Consider the following 17859-nt stretch of genomic DNA (forward strand, 5'->3'; position numbering starts at 1 on the left):
TTTCTAAATGACTGATCAATTTCTACATGAACAAGTCAGGTGATTTTTTCTTTATAACACAACTCTTATTCCGCGCAGTATGTAAATTTTTTGGGGAGTTGACATTTCAGTCCTCCCTTTTTTGTATAATATATATGTAGATGTATGCTACCTGTATTATTCCTTTTACTTTCCTAATATGAATGATTCACGAATTGGAAAAAAGGAAAAAAATGGGAATCCCATTTTAAAGGTTATGCAAATATTTTTCAAAAGGTTGAAAATGGCATACATGTTTATGCGAATATGTGCAGGAATTTTTACACATTTTATTTTTGTCTGAACGGAAAGAAAAAAAAAAAAAAAAAAAAATATTCATTTTAGCTAGTCGTAAAGCCTATCACCAGAATAAATTTTGGCGAATACAATCCTACTTCTCCTATCATATTAACATATAAATTGGGTGTTACTCAATTGCTCCTCCAAAATATATAACTCTCCAAAGTGACACTTTTCCTTCTATTTGCAATATTACCAATTGCAGTTATTACCCCACTGCGGTTTATATCGACAGGGAGTGTTTTTACATTTCAAAACGAACATTTTTTTAAAGCTTAAAAAAAAAATTGTGTATGTATTTTGCGAAAAGAAGTCAACGAACAAAATATTATGTAATTATCGTTCGTGTGGCTCACTGGTGAACCTACCACGTGAAGGTAAGAATGTACGAAAGGGTGAGCGTAGCTTGAGTTGAGTAACTCTCTGGCACATTTCACGTGTACAGGTGCATTTCCCCCCGGCCAAAAAAAAAAATAAAATAAAATAAAAGTTGCATCCGTCTACGCCAGCTACATGTTGGCATACTGCAAGTTATCCCAGAAGTTTTTTTCCTCCAGTTTTTTCTCATCATCGGGTAACTCATTCAAATCTTTTTTTATCTTCTTCACAATATTGAAAATGTAGCAGATGACGTTTTTGTCCTTTACGCTATTGTACAGGTCTCGAAAATTGATTGCGTGAACCGTCCAGCCTACAGGGTGAAGGGACGAAACAAAAATGTAAAAGGAAATGGAAAGAGCCGCACGTGCAACTCCACGAAAGCAATGTAGTGGTAAAATTTGAGAGTAGTCATAAAGAGAAAAAAAAAAAAAAATTAGTTCTATCGGCGTGTGTGTTCTGTTTTATTTGTGTGCCATGTGTCAAAAGGCGCCATGCCAACATTACCCTTCAAGGCAAGCTGCTTCTGACGCAGGTCTGCGGAAAGTAGCGGTCTGTGCGACGGGTATAGGACATCCTAGGAAGGCGAAAGTAGGAAAAATAAAATATATATATATATATAAAATGACGGGAAATTACTAAAAATGGTAAAAGAACATATTAGGAAAATGTTACACTTTACAATGTGCATCTCCAAAGGGGGGTTCGAATTGATACAAGTGATAAGAAAAAAAACTTCGCATGGTTCTCACAATGACGGGGCGTCTTTTCTCTAATTCTCGTTTACCTCATATGACATTAAATCAATTAAATGCCTTTCATACGGAAAGGAGCAGCACACTTTGTAAATATTTTCATGCGTGTAGGATCCCTTGTATTGTACGTTCAGCTGTGAGGGGTGTAAAGTGGGTGTGCGTGTGGGATTGGTGGGGAATAAGTACACACGGAGTGCACATAGATACAAGCGCTGTGATACTAGCTAGGGATAAGTCTAGCACGGGTCACTTACGAAATTGAGGATGTCGCATATGACATGGTCAAAGTGGAACATCTTGATCTTTTTCCTCTCCTCCCGGGAGGAGGCAGAATTGGCATTTCTGAAGCTTACATCATCCATGTTATAATTCAGTACATGGTAAAAAAACTTGGCAATGTTCAGATTGTTATCAAACGATTTTCCAATTTTGTGATTTTGCGCCTGTTCACTGATCTGCGCTGTGTGCTCCACCCTATGTGCAGACATGGTTGTGTCGCTTTGGACAGAAGTTATTTGCAAATTGACAGGAGATGGTTCGTAATCCAAGTCCAAATAGATGTTGTTCTCATTTATGTAGACATTTGGGGCCACCTTATTCCATAAATACTTGGCCTCCTTATCTCTGGAGAAAAAATCCAAAAAATTGTACACGTGGTAGCAGACTTGTTTTGCCAGCATAAAAAACTCATGTGTGTATATTTCATCAGAGTACGTAGAAATTTCACACAAAATTTGGTACAAATAATGGTACGTATTTATGAGAATATTTACGTAGGCCATTTTTAGCAGTAGAAAGGAGGCCTCTTCGTCACCCTTCTGGAGATAGGAGCGTAATTTATCATTTTCTTCGTAAAATAGATTAAAGGATGTTTTTATGTTGTGATGTTGGGGGGTCCTCACAGATTTGTTCATCATCCGTGAGTGGTCATATTGGTCTTGTCCTTCTCGACCTATGGTTAAGGGGTTTTGTAGTGAAGCCCATTCTTCGGAATTCTTCTCCAGATCCCCTGCATACCTGTGGTGCATATATTCCTGAGAGAGCTTACGTACGAGAGCCATCTTATTATTTGTAAGTGCCAAAATGTAGATGAAATTGATTAGCATGAAGGAGGAGATGGGTCTTCTTTCCTCTATGATCATGTGTTCTACTAAGTCGTATAACTTCAGTACGTTGTCGTCTTCGTAGTGGATATTGAAGCATGCATAGCAGAGGGCAACGCAACTGTTCAGGTCGACAACCGTTTTGGGGTTATGCGAAATGTAGCCGGTTGGTGTATTTGCCATTTTCGATGCGATTTCATTTGTGGAATCCACCGTTTGCTGCCCATTACCATTTATATTTTTCCCCGCTTGTACCATTGCGTCATCTCCCATAGTGGGCATATTATCCCCACTGAGTGCTTCACATCGCATGGTAAGTAAGGTACGTTCGTTGTGGGGGTCACTACCGTCTACCACGTTCTGGGGAGAAACAAACGAATCTGCATCCTCTTCCTGTTGGTAACTATTGAGTATACCACTTGTTATGGAGTTGATTTTTTTTTTAAAGAGGCCAATGAGTTTAGGCCTCCTGGACATGTGTGTGAGAGCTACAAACTTCATGTACCTACTGGCCGTAATGTTGCTTAAAAAAATTAGGAACTCCATGTTGGTGCTTTTCGAAAGGATAGGAATAATTTGTCGCATTATCATATTTAAAATGACATCGTCGTGCATACGTTTATCCCTCATGATGATTAGCAAGTTATTAACATCTTTAATGCTAAGTTGCCAGAACTTGTGCAGGCGCAGTTTTATTTGTTCGTATAGGAGGTCGCTAATATGTGGAAGATACACTTCTTCCTCGTTGTTGCTCATAAGGGAGGGAGGCAAATCGGTCAAATTTACATTATCATCAAATATGTCTATGTACCCCTTTGATGAGGGAGTTACTGTTTGGGGGGTAATCAAAGAGGAAGGGCCCAACATTGGTGAAGCTATCTCTGTCGCTGCATTACCCGCTTGGGGAGAAGCACAAACAAGGTACCCCTGTTGGCTATATTTAGCCAGATCGTTAATAATAAGCATGATATTTACGCAATCCTCTCCACAGAGTAATTTATATTTCCGCTTGACATTTTGAAGGATATGTGCAATTAGACGGAAGATATCCATATGGTGCACATTCAAGTAGCAAACATTTTTGAGAGCATAAAGTATGAGAACCAAATTTTCTAAATAAAGCAGATGCCTAATTTGAAAAACTTGCTGAACGAGGAGGTAGTAAAATTTATGGTCGTGTATTTCTAGGAAAGACGAATGGTACATAACATTGGTGATCTGTAAAGGAGAGAAGGCATACAAATTTTTTACAACTTTATTTTTTAAAAAGGAAAAGAGATGTTTGTATTTATAACTGAACTGTATTCTACTCAGACAGGTTAAAATGGAGACAATATCTTTTGTGCTGATTTGCTTCACATTTTCATTAAGCTTGGTAAGTATATTTATGTAGAGATCTGGTTTGTGTGCGTTTACATAGGTATATGACCATAATACGATGCAGAGATTTTTCACACTCATATGGTGTAAGTACACATTAATTGCATTGTAAAAAATGTCCATATAGAGGTGTTCATCATATTCATTCAATTTCGTTAGAGAATAAACTATATTTACTAAATCCAAATGATCAGCTTTGTTTATATCTTTCTCCACAATTTTTTTTAATTTTTTCACCAACTTGCAGGTATAATTAATATGACTAAAGGCCCATAAAATGTTACTCACATTTTTCATGTTCAGCTGGTCTACATTTTCTTCAATCCTTTTGGACAATTCATAATATGTATTCACATCTTTGAACTTTAATTTTGACAAAGAGGTCAGTAGAGATATTACATCATTCAGGTGCAGATTTGTGGATGTAGTTAACATGTCGGATTTCACCAGGTCGATAACTTTCATTTTGAACATGCGACTTTCGTTTGTCTCCAGGAGGATATTACTTAAAGTGTATAGAATACTGCACACATGTTTAGGTTCAGCATCCTTCAACTTCACGGTCATGTTATTTATTATGTCGTTAAAAAAATAGGGGAAGTGCTCTATCTTTACAAAGGCATAGAATATCTGCACCAAATTCGACATTTCAAAGGTGCCTAATTTTTCATCTATTTTCTTCAACACATTAAGGTACATGTAATTTTTTGTGACACTCCCCTTTTGGTAGGAATCCATCATCTTCGACATTTTAATAAGTGCACTACTGAGGTTTATGTTGTCGCAGGTTTGCAGGTTATTGTAAAGTACAGTTATTATCCCCATGGCTGTTTTCTCCTTTTTGATTTCCCTCTGGATGATCAGATTATCTATATTTCCGTCGATGATAGTACTTAGGCTCTGTCCGGTGAGCTTCTCCAGAGCATCTGCAGGGGTCACCTCGACGGTACACTCATTGGAGTACGATTTCTTTTCTACTTGGTTATCGCGTTGATCCTTTCCCCCTTGATAGATGATATCCCCTTTTGTTATCTCCCCAATACACCTCCTCGCACTGATATCTTCCACCTCGTTCACGAAAAGGGAATTTTTCCCGGAAGCTGCGCAGTAGGTCTCCGCTTTGGAGTCCAAATCGTCCACCAAAAATTCGCTCACTACTTTCTTCTTCCTCAGTTCAGCGTAGCGCTCGTTCAGGTCACAAGGAAGAGTGTTCTCGGTCAGATCCTCATGTATCATTTTGTTTATATTCAGCTCGTTCGTATCCTCCTGGACTGCGTCGTCTTCTTGGGCACCAAGGTTATTCTCCCCTTTTTCCATTTTTTCATGTGTATCCATCCGTTTCTCTTCCCTCCTGTTCAAAGAAGATTCCCTGTAAATTTCATCATACGACTTTATTTCATTTGTGTAATCCTGATCGCCTGACAGAAATCGGTCGATGTCGTCATGGGAAGGAGAAATTGGGTTGGTAGGAGGAACTTTACGTCCACTCCTATTATGCTTTCCTCTATTTTCTGTACCCCCGGAAGAGTTCATATACTGTTCTTCTTTTTTAACTTTGTGATATTCTCTGTTCATTTTTTGATCCAGATCCTTCTGATAATTTTTCATTTTTTTTTTGTTCCTTAAGTAATCCTCCTTCTCTTTTAAAATTTCCCATAGACTCTTTTCTTCGTCCTCCAAAGGTAGGGCTGTTTGTCCAAATCGTAAACTTTTCTTCGTCTTGGATCCCCCCTTTGCCATTCCTTTTTGCTCGTTGTACTTTTTAACAAGTTGGTTGTATTTATCATTACACGGGAGGAAGTTCGATTCAGCTTCTGCATCTCTCGGCTTGAATATTCTGACGGTGCTATGGTCCTCGTGGGTGCAGTCATCCTCGTCAATTTTTTTCAGGAAATCTCTCTGCTTTCTCACATGTATGGAGTCGGATGTGGAGATGCCATCGGGAGTGTCATTGCGCATTTTATAAGGAGCTGTTCTTTCCCCATCCTTATGTTCGATCTTCTCATCTGCAATGAATTTTTCTCCCTGGTTCTGCTTTCGGTTTGGGGTGGAGGACACTACTCGATCCCCATATTTTTCCTCCCCGCGAGTGGACAGATTTCCTCTCCTGTGGACTCCGCCCCTCCATGTTCGCGTGAACAGTTTACATCGGCTGAGGTTACCCGCGATGAAGTTTTTCATATTCATGCGTTGCGTCCACGCAATGGGTGCCAAGCTTTTACAAATGGTGAAGGTAATTACAAGCTTACTATGTATGAGAAATGTTCAGCAGAGATGCTTTTCAGCAGAGATGCTTTTCAGCAGAGATGCTTTTCAGCAGAGATGCTTTTCAGCAGAGATGCTTTTCAGCAGAGATGCTTTTCACCAGAGATGCTTTTCACCAGAGCTTATTCATGCACTGGTGTATGCGCTTCTCTGCTATGTATGGCACGAGAGCCATTTCAAAATTTTTTAAAGCAAATTACGCCACTTATGCCAACGGTAGCCATGTGTAGAGTACGAACTTTCACATGCCATTCGATGTGCGCTTTTGCACTGGGTATGCTCAACATGTGGCCGCTCATCCTGTAGAGCGTGCGTTTTCTTTGCAGACCGCGAGGATGTGGTGAACCCTTTTGCTCCTCCCGTTTTTGCACATCTATCAATTCTGTCGCCGCGGTGCGTTGTCGTTCTTTTCTTCCACCTAGGTATGCTCCTCTCCGTGAACAACACTCCAATTTGCTTCGTTCGTGTGTTTGCCCGAGTTAATTCCTCAGGAAAAGGCAAGGGAAAGGATCTCTTCGCCTCACCAAGCAACTTTAAAAAAAAAAAAATAAAATAAAATAAATTCAAGGCAATGACGTTACACGGGATGAGGTGTCACTTGGGAAGGTGGATAACATGCCCACTTCCGCGGTGCATTTGCATCTACGCCTGTAGGAAGTGTATATATATTTTATGCACTGCATTTGTAAAAAGGGAATTTGTCGGTCGGTTGATGCCTCTATTTGTGCACAGTTACTAAAGTTAGGAGGAACAGAATGGAAAGAGTGGAGAAAAAAAATATGAGGAAGTACGCGGAAGAAGCTAAACTGATAAAAGAACATGAAGGAAGTAATCCCCAAATGACTATACATTGGTAAGTAGTAGAAATGAATCCTTAAATGATGAGCACCTACCATTGGTGGAAGAAAAATTATATGATGACAGTTTGCCCGAGTGGTTAAGGGGTTGGACTTGAAATCCAATGAGCTATGCTTGCGCAGGTTCGAATCCTGCAGCTGTCGAAAAAAAAGAATTTTTTATCGTTTTTAAAATAATCTGAAAAATTAGAGTAATTTTTTTTTTTAAAAAAGGAAGAATATACAGATGTTCCTTTTCTTTTTTTTATAATTTTTCCTCCTTGAAAAAGTAAAATTTTCTTCCATCAGCATCATTCGTTTAATTAAAAAAAATTTCTTCCCAGTTTTAAAGAAACTCTCCCTTATCGTCCCCTTACAGCCATGCAACAGATTCGCGCAGTTACCATTCCGCTCGAAATAACAGCCCATGTGAACATTTTGACGCTCTTTACCGATTTGTTGAGGAGTACGTACCCTTTTTTGAAACCACCACGAGATGACGATTTGCTCCATTCGGCACATTCGCCTTGGGCAAAAATAAAAATGTCTACTTTATGTGCGTGAGAGAAGGAGGAACACATAAATGGGCTAAGTTGGACGTTCAAAAAAACAAATTATGGTGGTTAAGAAAAGGAGAAAAAGATAAAAAAAAAAAATGGCTTTGCTAGTCAGGGGATGGAGGGGACTAAACTTCTGGGAAGATTTGCAAAAAAAAAAAAAAAAAAAAAAAAAAAAAATGGCTAGGAGGAAGTACCCCGGAGGATAGGATCTAAACTTATGCCCATTTTATCTGATCATGGTTATAATTGGGATTTTCCCTTCCTGACCTGGTGTTTTAAAAGAACGAAGCAAGACCTGCTTCTCCCTTGTGTACTCCTCATCTGTGCCTATTTTTTCGCTACCTCTGAAAAATGGCGGTGTTAAGGGACTTGCGAACGGAGGCCCGCTGCAAACAGGCAATTGGCGCAGTGGTGATGCACCCTATTATGTCTTTGTAGGAAATTTTGTGGAAATTAAAAAAGAGTCGTATAAAATTGAGGGGTTCTAAGATATCGAACTCTGTGAACGCCCCAGAGGAAGCGATGATTCTGCTAAAGGGGACAACAGAGAAGAGGCTACAAATATTTAAAGCTAAGTGATAATAATGCGAATCCTCAGTTGCAGTGGTGAGAGAAGATATTTCGAAGAAAATCCCTCTATCTAGTGCACTCTGTACATCAGATTTTTTCAATTGTGCAAAGGAGGTATTCATGTTTAAAAATATTATATCACAGTCAAATTTCATGGCGACACAATTTATTTCTTCTACAGAGCCAACTTCGATGGCAATGATATCGAAATTGTTGTCTTTCAAAAATTGGTTGTAGTTTTCCATGTTCAATGCATCTTCATATTTTATATTAAGTCTCTTCAGTATGTACGTGTTTGTATTATTTGTGAGGATGAGACTTTGATGGGTACTTGTCATACTGTTGGTGCCAATTAACTCGTCCTTTAATCTTGCCAAGTCTTCTTCGGTCGGCACTTGGCTATGCCCATGCATTATAAAATCATCACATATATTTTTAATGCTTAATGTATTGGGTCGGTTTACTAAAATGTAGTTTCCTTCAAGGTTCCCACTTATCTGGATCAGTTGTTCACGTAGTTCTTCTTTCTCATCCACTCGGTCAACAAAATAATTCCCTGATGAGCTCTGTCCATTATTTTTCTCCAGAACCTTTTCATTACACACAAAGCAATTTACTACATTAAAAGATTCAGATAAAATAGGCTTATTGTGTTCCTCATATTGTACACTGATTGCTACGATGCTGAACCCTACATTGAGCGCCTTGGCTATGAGCGCTTTGGCCTTCCCTACTGATGAGAATTTCAAGTTCAGGTCCACATACATTGTGTAAACCAGGTTGTGTGTCCAACGAGGAGGGAATCGTCTCTCACAGGGGACGAGTCTCTTTTCTACTTTGTCAACTCCACCTGCACACAGCTATACTTCTGATAAACCTTTTTCCATAAGTGGAGGCTTTCTTACGTGGAAAAAGAATGTACATGGCAACACACAATGTAGATCCAATGGAACATTATGTAAAGTGCCTCGCTCTACACTATGTAACCTCCATCACGTAGAAGAAAATTTAATCGAGCTGAATTCTTGGACACTCCTTTTTTCCACACTAAATGGGATACATCCCAACCATGTATCTTCACAAAAAAAAAAAAAAAAAAAAAAAAAAAAAGGATAAGTATAGAATATCAGTAGGATCTTCACACACGGAAAAACTATATATGTAAAAATTCCTACTCGTTTTTTATGTCCCCTTCTTTAACGTTAACCGTCACCGATGGAGGGGAGGGGGCTACCAAATGGTGATCTATTTATAGCACCAGTTCGTTGTCAAAAGGGGGAAGAGGGGAAAAAAATAATAATAAATAAAATGAACGGCTGCTTGCTCATTACGCCCTGTTATACCCCAAATGACATCACATTTTTGTAATTTTTTTTTTTTTTCTTTTTTTTTATTTATATTATATATATTATATTATATTCTTTTTTTTCAAATTTGTAGCGTTTGAAAAGGGCCGCCCGGGCTCAGGTAAACATTTCACAGCCAAAAGAAGCGGCGTCAGCCCAGTGAGGATGCATGCGTGCATGCATATGCGCGTGTAAGGCCTAGCACACGACTGACGGAAAACGGGGGAAGGGGAACGCCGGTACAAACACAACTTTAAGAGGCAACACAAAATGGTGAAACAAGAAACAACAAAATTGTAAAAAAAAAAAAAAATTGCAATTGATATATTACTTATGGAAGAACGGATGGGCGAATTGAATGAAAGAAATATTTATTCATTTTATAAGCGTACAAGGACTAAAAAAAAAAAAGACCTCGTTCAATGAACCCCATCTGTGCACCTTGACGGTACTATCTACATGTATATTTTGAGAAAGCGAAATGATGAAACGTTGTGTGGGGTTAATTTGGCTACGGCGAAGACACACAAACACGACGTTTCTCCTATCCGAAGAAGGTGTTCTTCAAAATTTGTACAAAAAAGGAGGCAAATCAAATAGGTTGGAGACAACTGTTTTTTTTTTTTTTTTTTTTTTTTCTTCTCCTCCTAACTGAGGGTAAGCCAAAGAAGTGATATAATTGCTCCTGCAACTACAGGTCGCATTCCCTGCGACATCACTGTGAACATAAAAGAGGCGTACACTTCGCAACAACTCAGTTCATCACTGTTTCGTACGATTCCTCATTCTCGTTGGTGTAGTTGAGAGACGAATTGGTATTGGTATTGTTATTGTAGTGGACGAAGCTATTCGTGGACCCATGCGTATTCTCCATATGCAGGTGTTCATGGGGATCGGTGCTTTGGAGGGGGTCCTCTGCTCCACCTCGTTGCAAGCTGATGCCACCTTTGTAGCTCCCATTAGTATTTTCCTTGTCTGGAGTGGCGCGCACGGAAGGGTAAGAGACACCCCTGTCTTCCTTCACCATGCTAAGTTTGTTAAATAAAGGGCTCTGTGGTTGGATATTCCCCTGCAACACGTCGTACATCATGGGCGCAATGAACCCCGTGATGTTTGGGTCTACCCATCCTTCGGGAACTTGCCCAAAGACATTTTGAAGAGACGAAATATCATTATTCTGAACCTGTTCAGGTGGTACTAAATCCAAAAATTGGGGTTTAGCAAGACTTGGCACAGGAATGAACTGATGCACTTCGATAGCATGTAACTTAAAAGAGATAGAATCTAGTTTTCCTCCATCAATGGGTGGTTTGTCAATTTTTCCCAGATATTCTATAGTAGGATTGACGGGACTCTTCTCCATGAGGTTACTAGATTGATTGGACTTGGTATCTGTATATTGTCCCATTTGCTTCTTAACCGTATTCAAATCCTTTTCAAAAAATGCAGCAAAGTCTTTAGGCATGGATAGGGGATAGCCAGTCTTAGGGTCACAGTCTTCCAAGTATTTTTTTTCTTCTACTTCATTACAGTTGGGAAAATTGCAAAAGGGCCATTTGTTATTTTTTTTTTTCTTTTTTACTTCCATATGGGTTAGCGCTTGGGATATCCTTCTCTGCGTTTCGCTTTTCTCGTTTTTTGAGCTGAGCCGTGCGACATCCAAAAGGGATTTTTTCACCAAGCCGTCTACATGCGTGTTCGAAGTGCTCCCATAAGGAACGCTTTGATAACCTCCCAGAAATTTGTAGCCTTCTTTCCCTTTCTTGTTTTCTTCGTCTATTATTCCGTCTGTGTTTTGATACCCATCCTTGAAGAAGGAACTATTCCTGAGGAGTAGCTCTGGGGGAATGTCCGCGGCTCGCTGGTTAGGGTTCACAACCTCGGATGTATTTTGAAAGTGGACCTCAGGATAAGGAACAATTAGTGGTGGTGGGCAATCCAATTCGATATCTATCTTAGGAACATATTTACAAACAGGGACATCTTGATATTTTTGCTTCCACTCATATTTAACTATATCAACCTGTTTTTCGACTTCAGTAATTTTAGGAATTATTTTTTCTTTTACGTCAACGATAATTTCTTTCTCCACAAATTTGTCTATGTATTTAATTTGTGGAACTTCAACTTGAATTACTTTTTGCTCTCCTTGATATTTTGGTATGACCCTAGGTATCTCTCTGACATCCCAAATGGGAGAAAATATAGGAGTATATCCTATTGGCATATCAACTTCCACTGGTTTTTCTTCTAGTTTTTCTTGAGATATGTTAACTTTTCTTTCTTTAAATAACAATTCAACTGTTGGCACATCATGCTTTGTTTCTTGTGTGTAATGTTTTGGCTGTAATACATCTTGGACTTCATATTTTTTCGTCTCGATTATTTTGTCCCTGATATACTTGTCTTGATATACTGGTATGTTAAATACTGCTTGGTCTCCCTTTACGTTTATTACTGGTCTTTCTTCTCTCTCTTCATACACTTCCTGGGGTTCCCCTTCGTAGTATATTTCATCCTGTGCACTGCCTTGGTCCTTCCTCTTCTCAGGCGCATCATTCCTTTCTTGGCAGCAGTCTCTAAAAAAAAGCGCGCATTGTTTTCGCTCCATAATTTTGCGCTCTTCAGGAAATTGAGATTCGCCTATGGGGAAATGAATTAAGTGTCCATTTCGTTCATGTGCCTTTTTTTTTTTTTTTTTTTTTTTTTTTTTGGCATCTATAATATGGGGAGCGGGGGGTCAACATTTCCCCAATTTCATCACCTCCAAGGGGATACTTACTGTAAGTGCTACGTACCTTCTGAGCGATCTTACAAAAGAGGAAAATGTTGCAGAATGGGTTGGGAGTAGCGCCAATACTCTGAACGGAATGGAGAGGTGGAAAGGAAACATGTAGACATGAACTTATAGACATGTGGAATAATATATAAAACTTAAAATTTTTTCTTTTAATGCCATTTTTTTTTCCCGCTAGGTCAGGTTAACTCCTCTAATCTGTTAATCTGTTTGGCGGTTATTCTTCCATTTGTTTCCACGTTTGCGGGTATCACAATGCAACTGTGCACTTTTTTTCCCCTGTGGTGGGTACCCTTTCGTCGTTCGCTGGAGGTAGCCAAGGAGGTGGGGTGTCTTTTCCTGCCTATTAACAATTGCTACTTGGAGCTTAACTTTTTTTACAAAATAAGCGATATAATTGACAAAAAGTACGAATATGCTACATCAGTTGGGCTGCTGAGCAATTGTGGGCTTTCCCTCAGTGTACAATTTATTGGTATGTTACTACCTGGGGAGAAAAAAAAGAAAAAAAAAATGATGGTTTTTCCTTAAAAATTAAAGACAAAAGTTCGAGCAATGTGAAAAAAAAAAAAAAAACTGACAACTTGCATGTAGAAATGCTACTCATGCGAGTTTAAAGTGTTAATTTTAATGCAGATGGATCGACGACATGAGGAACTCTTTCGCATTTTTTCCTGTCTATATGGCCAACGAATTAACTCATTTTTTTTATTTTTTTCCTTTTTTGATTGTTGCTTTTTTTTTTTTTTTTTTTTTTTTCTTGGAACTTCAGTTCGACCGTTCTGTGTGCGCACATTTGCCTGCACAAGTTTCCTTGTGCAAAAAAAAAGAAGGAAACAAAAAAAAAAAAAAAGGAGGTAAAAATGGCAAGGGAAAGGAAATAGAAAAACGGGATAAGAAAATGAGGACAAGCAAAGCGAGTAAAAACCCAACTGAACAACCCGTGAGTCGCCAAAAAGACCAAAGAAACAAAGTTGAGGTAAGAGTCTAAGGGGCCACCATGTTGTGTACTTACAACTCGCGCATTCTTTTAATCACAAAAAAAAAAAAAAAAAAAAAAAAAAAATCTACAAGAAGATTAATTTTGTTCCCATTTGGTGCGAAACATATGTATTGGTGAGCAAAGAAAGAGCACACTTTTAAGTCCTATTAATTCTACAAAAAGAGGCACTGTCTAACCATGTATGGCTGCTCTTTCTATGAGGAACATTGTGCATGTTACTATGCCCTTAGTTACACTTACCGATGTTCGAAACATTGAGTTTATAAAAAAAAAAAAAAATTACCTTTTGTCACTACTTTAACACATGATGGGACAAAAATGAGAGGAATACCTGTGGACTGATTTCCATTCGTTATGCGCTCCTATGCACAGTAAATGGCAAATCGGAGAATTCTGCTGAAAGGTGTCCCCACAAGTGTGGAACGAAATTCAATGATTTCACTAACCGACTTGGAAAATGGCCAACTTGGGAAAAGTTGAAAAAAAAAAAAAATAATAAAATATGTACATATAATGCCTAAATAGTGAGAACATAATGAAAAAAATAAATGTCATTATTGGTAGAGAAGAACATGCCTTCATGACATATAGTAAGGTTCAGCTTAAGACTTTCTTAAAAGTGTGCAAAAAGTAAAAAAAAAAAAAAAAAAAAAAAATGGTTGCATAGTTTCTTTCTTTTTCTGGAGCATTCCACGTTCTATTCCTTACAGGAGGAATTTAAAAAGCCCTGCTTGAGTTCTTTTATATTATTTTTAATGTAGACTTAATTTTTCTACTTTGCATAAAAGGGTGAGTAAACCATTGTTCTGGAACGCGCATGTGTCCTTCTGACGGTGTCATATGATCATAAAATTGCATGCTCATCATAACATGGAAAGGAAGAAAATAAGTGAGAGCGTAATAATAAGAATTATTTGTCGATAAATTTACCTGAATGGAAAAAAGACCGCGTGGATGACAACCTTCCCCTCTACCTTTACGTTTTCCTTTGCGTTTTTCTTTAACATCGCTTGTTCTGGAATGTTGGGAAGATTTACACACTTTGAGAAAGGGGGGGTACTGCCTTTTGGAATTTTTTTTTTTTTTTTTTTTTTTTTAACGATAATAAATTTTAGCTAGCTGAGTTTTTTTTATGTGTATACTTTGGTTAGTCCCTATTTTTCATTACATACGTTAGGAAAGGAAGTATTTTTTTTTTTTTTTTTTTGAGGATCTTTGACGTGTTCGATTTTTCCTTCTTTGCTACAATAACTGTGCTACAAGGAGATGACGGAAGTCAATTTGAATTACCCTCAGCGGGTAAGAAAGAATTGCATTTTGTGGTGCCACATTTGGGGATGCGTTAATTTGTACTATCAGCAACAACGACAGCTAATTACACCACTGTTGTGGTAATTGTTACAACATATTTTTAAATGTGCGCTGCGGGCAGTGCCACACAACCTGGATACAAATGATTTGCTTGTTCGTTCGTTTGTTGATAAAAATGGAGTTATAAAAAAAAAAAAAAAGAAATTTTCATACGTGAGGAAAGTACCGCAAAAGTATGTCGGACGGGCGGAAGGCCTCTTCCATTATCGGGGCACATTAACCGGTTCGACATTTACTTTAGGAGAAACTCGTTCTCAGCCAAATTGCACAAAGTATGTGTGATTCGACGTGGTGCATACGCAGCGTATGCGGAAACGACAAAAAATTACAAACTTGGATTTTTTTTTCTTTTCCACCCTGTAATATTAAATGATGCGGAACCTTTATTTTAACACGTTCCCACATCCTTAAGGAGTGGGGAAAAAAAAATCTAGCCGCTGTTTTCATGGTGTGGCACCATGGAACCTCGGACAAATTCGAGGTAGGTGTCAAAGTGGGTAAGTGTGGGGAGAGTGTCCTTAAGGTCCCGGTAAATTTGCTCATTATCCGTCTGCCTGGCGCTGGCGAGAGCCCTTTCAAACTCGGCCGCGTCATTGTCCTTGAGGAAACGAAGCAAATTGTTAACCGTCTTTATTAACTCAGATTTGATGACGGTTTCCAAATGGAGGAAGAGGATATTGGAAAGGCATCGATAAAAGGGTATGTCTTCATCTACGAGGATTCCCGGCAGAGTTGTAGATCCATTTCCACACTTGCCCAATATCTTGAAGATCAAATCGTTCACATTTTTGCAACTATATTTGGAACTTACATCTTCCTCCTTATTTTTACACGCAAGAATAATTTGTTCGACAAGGCTGAGTATGTTTTTGAGAACACTTTTAACCACTTGTTCATTTGTTGAATGGGACAAAAATTCACAAATGATAATTAAATACTTCTTATCTTTTACGTAATGAGCTAATTTGTTTATATCTTGGAAGATTGTTTGCAATTGGTCCATAACAGGTTGAATAATTTCACTTTTTCTCTTGTCAGCATCTTTAACACTTTTGGGAGCCTTAGAGTATATGAGCTCTTTCCACTGCACGTATAGAAACTTATCCTGATTAGACTGATTCAAATCGTAGAAGAATTCCATGACGACATAAAATCCATAGTAGTCATTAAAAATATCTTCAAAATTATTTGCAATTTTTTTAACCACAAAATCATTTAACAATTTTGTGTCATCTGTAATTTTCAGCAATCTAATAATTAGCAAGAAGTTTACGCTATTTTTACACAAGTCACAGATATCATTTTTTAGTACCTTTATTAGGTTCTTTTTATGTTTGTTTGTGGCGTAACCTAGCAGATATATTAGCGCTTGGTTTCCTAAGTTGGTGGAGAGCAGGTATTCACACCCTTGGTGGATGGTTTCCATTACATTGGCCAATTCTTCATCATTTAAAATTTTGGATACTGTGAGTAGGATATTATGAGAAACGATATTGTATAGCAGCTCCTTCTCCACCAGAATTTCAACGACCTCGATTAGGTGCTTACGAATGAGCATTTTATTTTCTTCATTAAACGTCTCGAAAATTTCTTTGGTGTCTTTTTTTAATATATCCAGAGTTATATTTTTAATCCCGTTCGCGATCTTTTCATTTGGGCTTTTTCCATTCGGGATGATCAGGTAGTTTGTAATTTTTGTTCTCATGTCTGTTTTCTGCTTTTGAAAAACAGTGTTCCACAGTCTGGAAGCAAATTTGGTAAAGAAGGTCTTCGGGTTTTTTAACAACCATTGGTGAATGTCCTTTCTTATCTGCTCACCTTTTGCGTGTTTGTAAAAACACTGGAAAACGATGGACACAAAGTTGTACGTGCTAATGTCGTTCATATGTTCATACAAATTTTTCCACAACTTTTTTTGTATCTCCTCTGATCCGTTTATTACTAAGGAGGAAATAATGTGATATCCCAAATTGGTACGCGCAAATTTGTCTAGCTGTACCTTTTTTAACTCAGCACAGAGCAGATTTATTTGTCTCTTTTTCTCTTCCTTATCTTTCGTCTGTAACAAGTCGTTCAGTTTGATTCTCAATTTTTTGTAGTAGTCATAGTTTTCTACTATCACTTTTTTTTTATTTTCCTTTATTAATTTTTTTTTTTTGGACTTGGACAGATTTTCGTCGTTCATAATTTTTTTGCACTTTTCGTTTAGAACTTCTCTTCGCTTTTCATCGCCCCTTCGTTTCTGCGTCTTCATTTTGGGTATTTTTTTCCCACCGCTTTCCTTGGGAGGTCGTTTTTTAGTCTTCTTCCCTTCGTCTGCGCTGTTTCCCCTGGGATGATGCTCCTTCCCTTTGGGGTGTTCACCTACCCCTTTGGTCCTCTTCCCTATTGGGCCCCCTCCCCGTGGCGCTTTCGCTTTCCTATCCTTTAACACGAGTCCCCCATTGGAGTATCCTGCATTGTTCTCCTTCTTTAACTTGTTCTTCCGTTTTGCAAAACTTTTCTTCATTTTGGCTAGTTCTTCAGTTGCATCGTCCGCGGGTTTAGCAGCAATTGGAAAAAAGTGGAGCTAACCAATTCACAACCCCGTGGTCCGCCTTGGGGAACGAGGAAGAGTAACAGTGATATAAGCCTTAGTCGCTGCCCTAAGTAACGTTTTTTTTATATTTTCCTCTTCCCTTATTAAGGGGCCGGTTTATCTACTTGCGGCGGGAAAACTCGGATGGCCTATCTTCCTTTTTTTTTTTTATCAGTTGGGTGACTAATTTATTTAATCTATCCATCTATCTATTTATTTGTTTGCTTGTTTGTTCATTCATTCGTTTGACTGGCTGATTGATTAATTGTTTTTTCTTCTTTTTTTTTTTTTTTTTTTTTTTTTTTTTCTGCATGCACCGCGGCAATCTTTTAAACATACATTTTTTGCTTCTCCCCCTATTGCACGGAAAAAAATGGAACCATTTGTCGTAAAGAAATTAAGCGACGCGCAGGAGAATGGTGCTGTTATTTTTGCCCGATTTTTTTCAAGTCCAAAATTGGGTGAGGCAGCAGCATTATAAAATATGGGGTTCATATGTAATAGGGAGGAAAAAATATATGTATTCTCTTAGAGCGCGGCGCGAAAGCCCTTTATTGCGCCTTAACCCTTGCGGAGCAGGTATATGTATACAGCATACC

At 38.3% G+C, this 17859-nt stretch overlaps 4 protein-coding genes and 1 non-coding gene across 5 annotated transcripts; 1 reads left to right on the forward strand and 4 right to left on the reverse strand.

The window, feature by feature from the left end:
- Positions 1–827: 827 nt before the first annotated feature.
- PKNH_1128500 (conserved Plasmodium protein, unknown function) lies at positions 828–6121 on the reverse strand (the record flags this gene model as incomplete). The annotated part of the gene is made up of 4 exons (XM_002261424.1): positions 828–1009; positions 1204–1273; positions 1484–1585; positions 1706–6121. The coding sequence occupies 4 exons, from the start codon at positions 6119–6121 to the stop codon at positions 828–830; spliced, it is 4770 nt and encodes a 1589-aa protein (XP_002261460.1).
- A 997-nt stretch (positions 6122–7118) lies between these two features.
- On the forward strand, positions 7119–7200 carry PKNH_1128600. The gene has a single exon. It is a non-coding gene; the product is annotated as a tRNA-Ser (tRNA).
- Positions 7201–7933: 733 nt separating this feature from the next.
- PKNH_1128700 (ribonuclease P/MRP protein subunit RPP1, putative) lies at positions 7934–8932 on the reverse strand (the record flags this gene model as incomplete). Its single annotated transcript, XM_002261425.1, has 1 exon — positions 7934–8932. The coding sequence occupies one exon, from the start codon at positions 8930–8932 to the stop codon at positions 7934–7936; it is 999 nt and encodes a 332-aa protein (XP_002261461.1).
- A 1333-nt stretch (positions 8933–10265) lies between these two features.
- On the reverse strand, positions 10266–12122 carry PKNH_1128800 (inner membrane complex protein 1j, putative; the record flags this gene model as incomplete). The annotated part of the gene is made up of 1 exon (XM_002261426.1): positions 10266–12122. The coding sequence occupies one exon, from the start codon at positions 12120–12122 to the stop codon at positions 10266–10268; it is 1857 nt and encodes a 618-aa protein (XP_002261462.1).
- Positions 12123–15112: 2990 nt separating this feature from the next.
- PKNH_1128900 (mRNA-binding protein PUF3, putative) lies at positions 15113–17191 on the reverse strand (the record flags this gene model as incomplete). The annotated part of the gene is made up of 1 exon (XM_002261427.1): positions 15113–17191. One exon carries the CDS (start codon positions 17189–17191, stop codon positions 15113–15115), a length of 2079 nt encoding a protein of 692 aa, XP_002261463.1.
- Between the last annotated feature and the right edge of the window lie 668 nt (positions 17192–17859).

Source organism: Plasmodium knowlesi (genome assembly GCF_000006355.2).
Source record: "Plasmodium knowlesi strain H genome assembly, chromosome: 11".
NCBI lineage: Eukaryota > Apicomplexa > Aconoidasida > Haemosporida > Plasmodiidae > Plasmodium > Plasmodium knowlesi.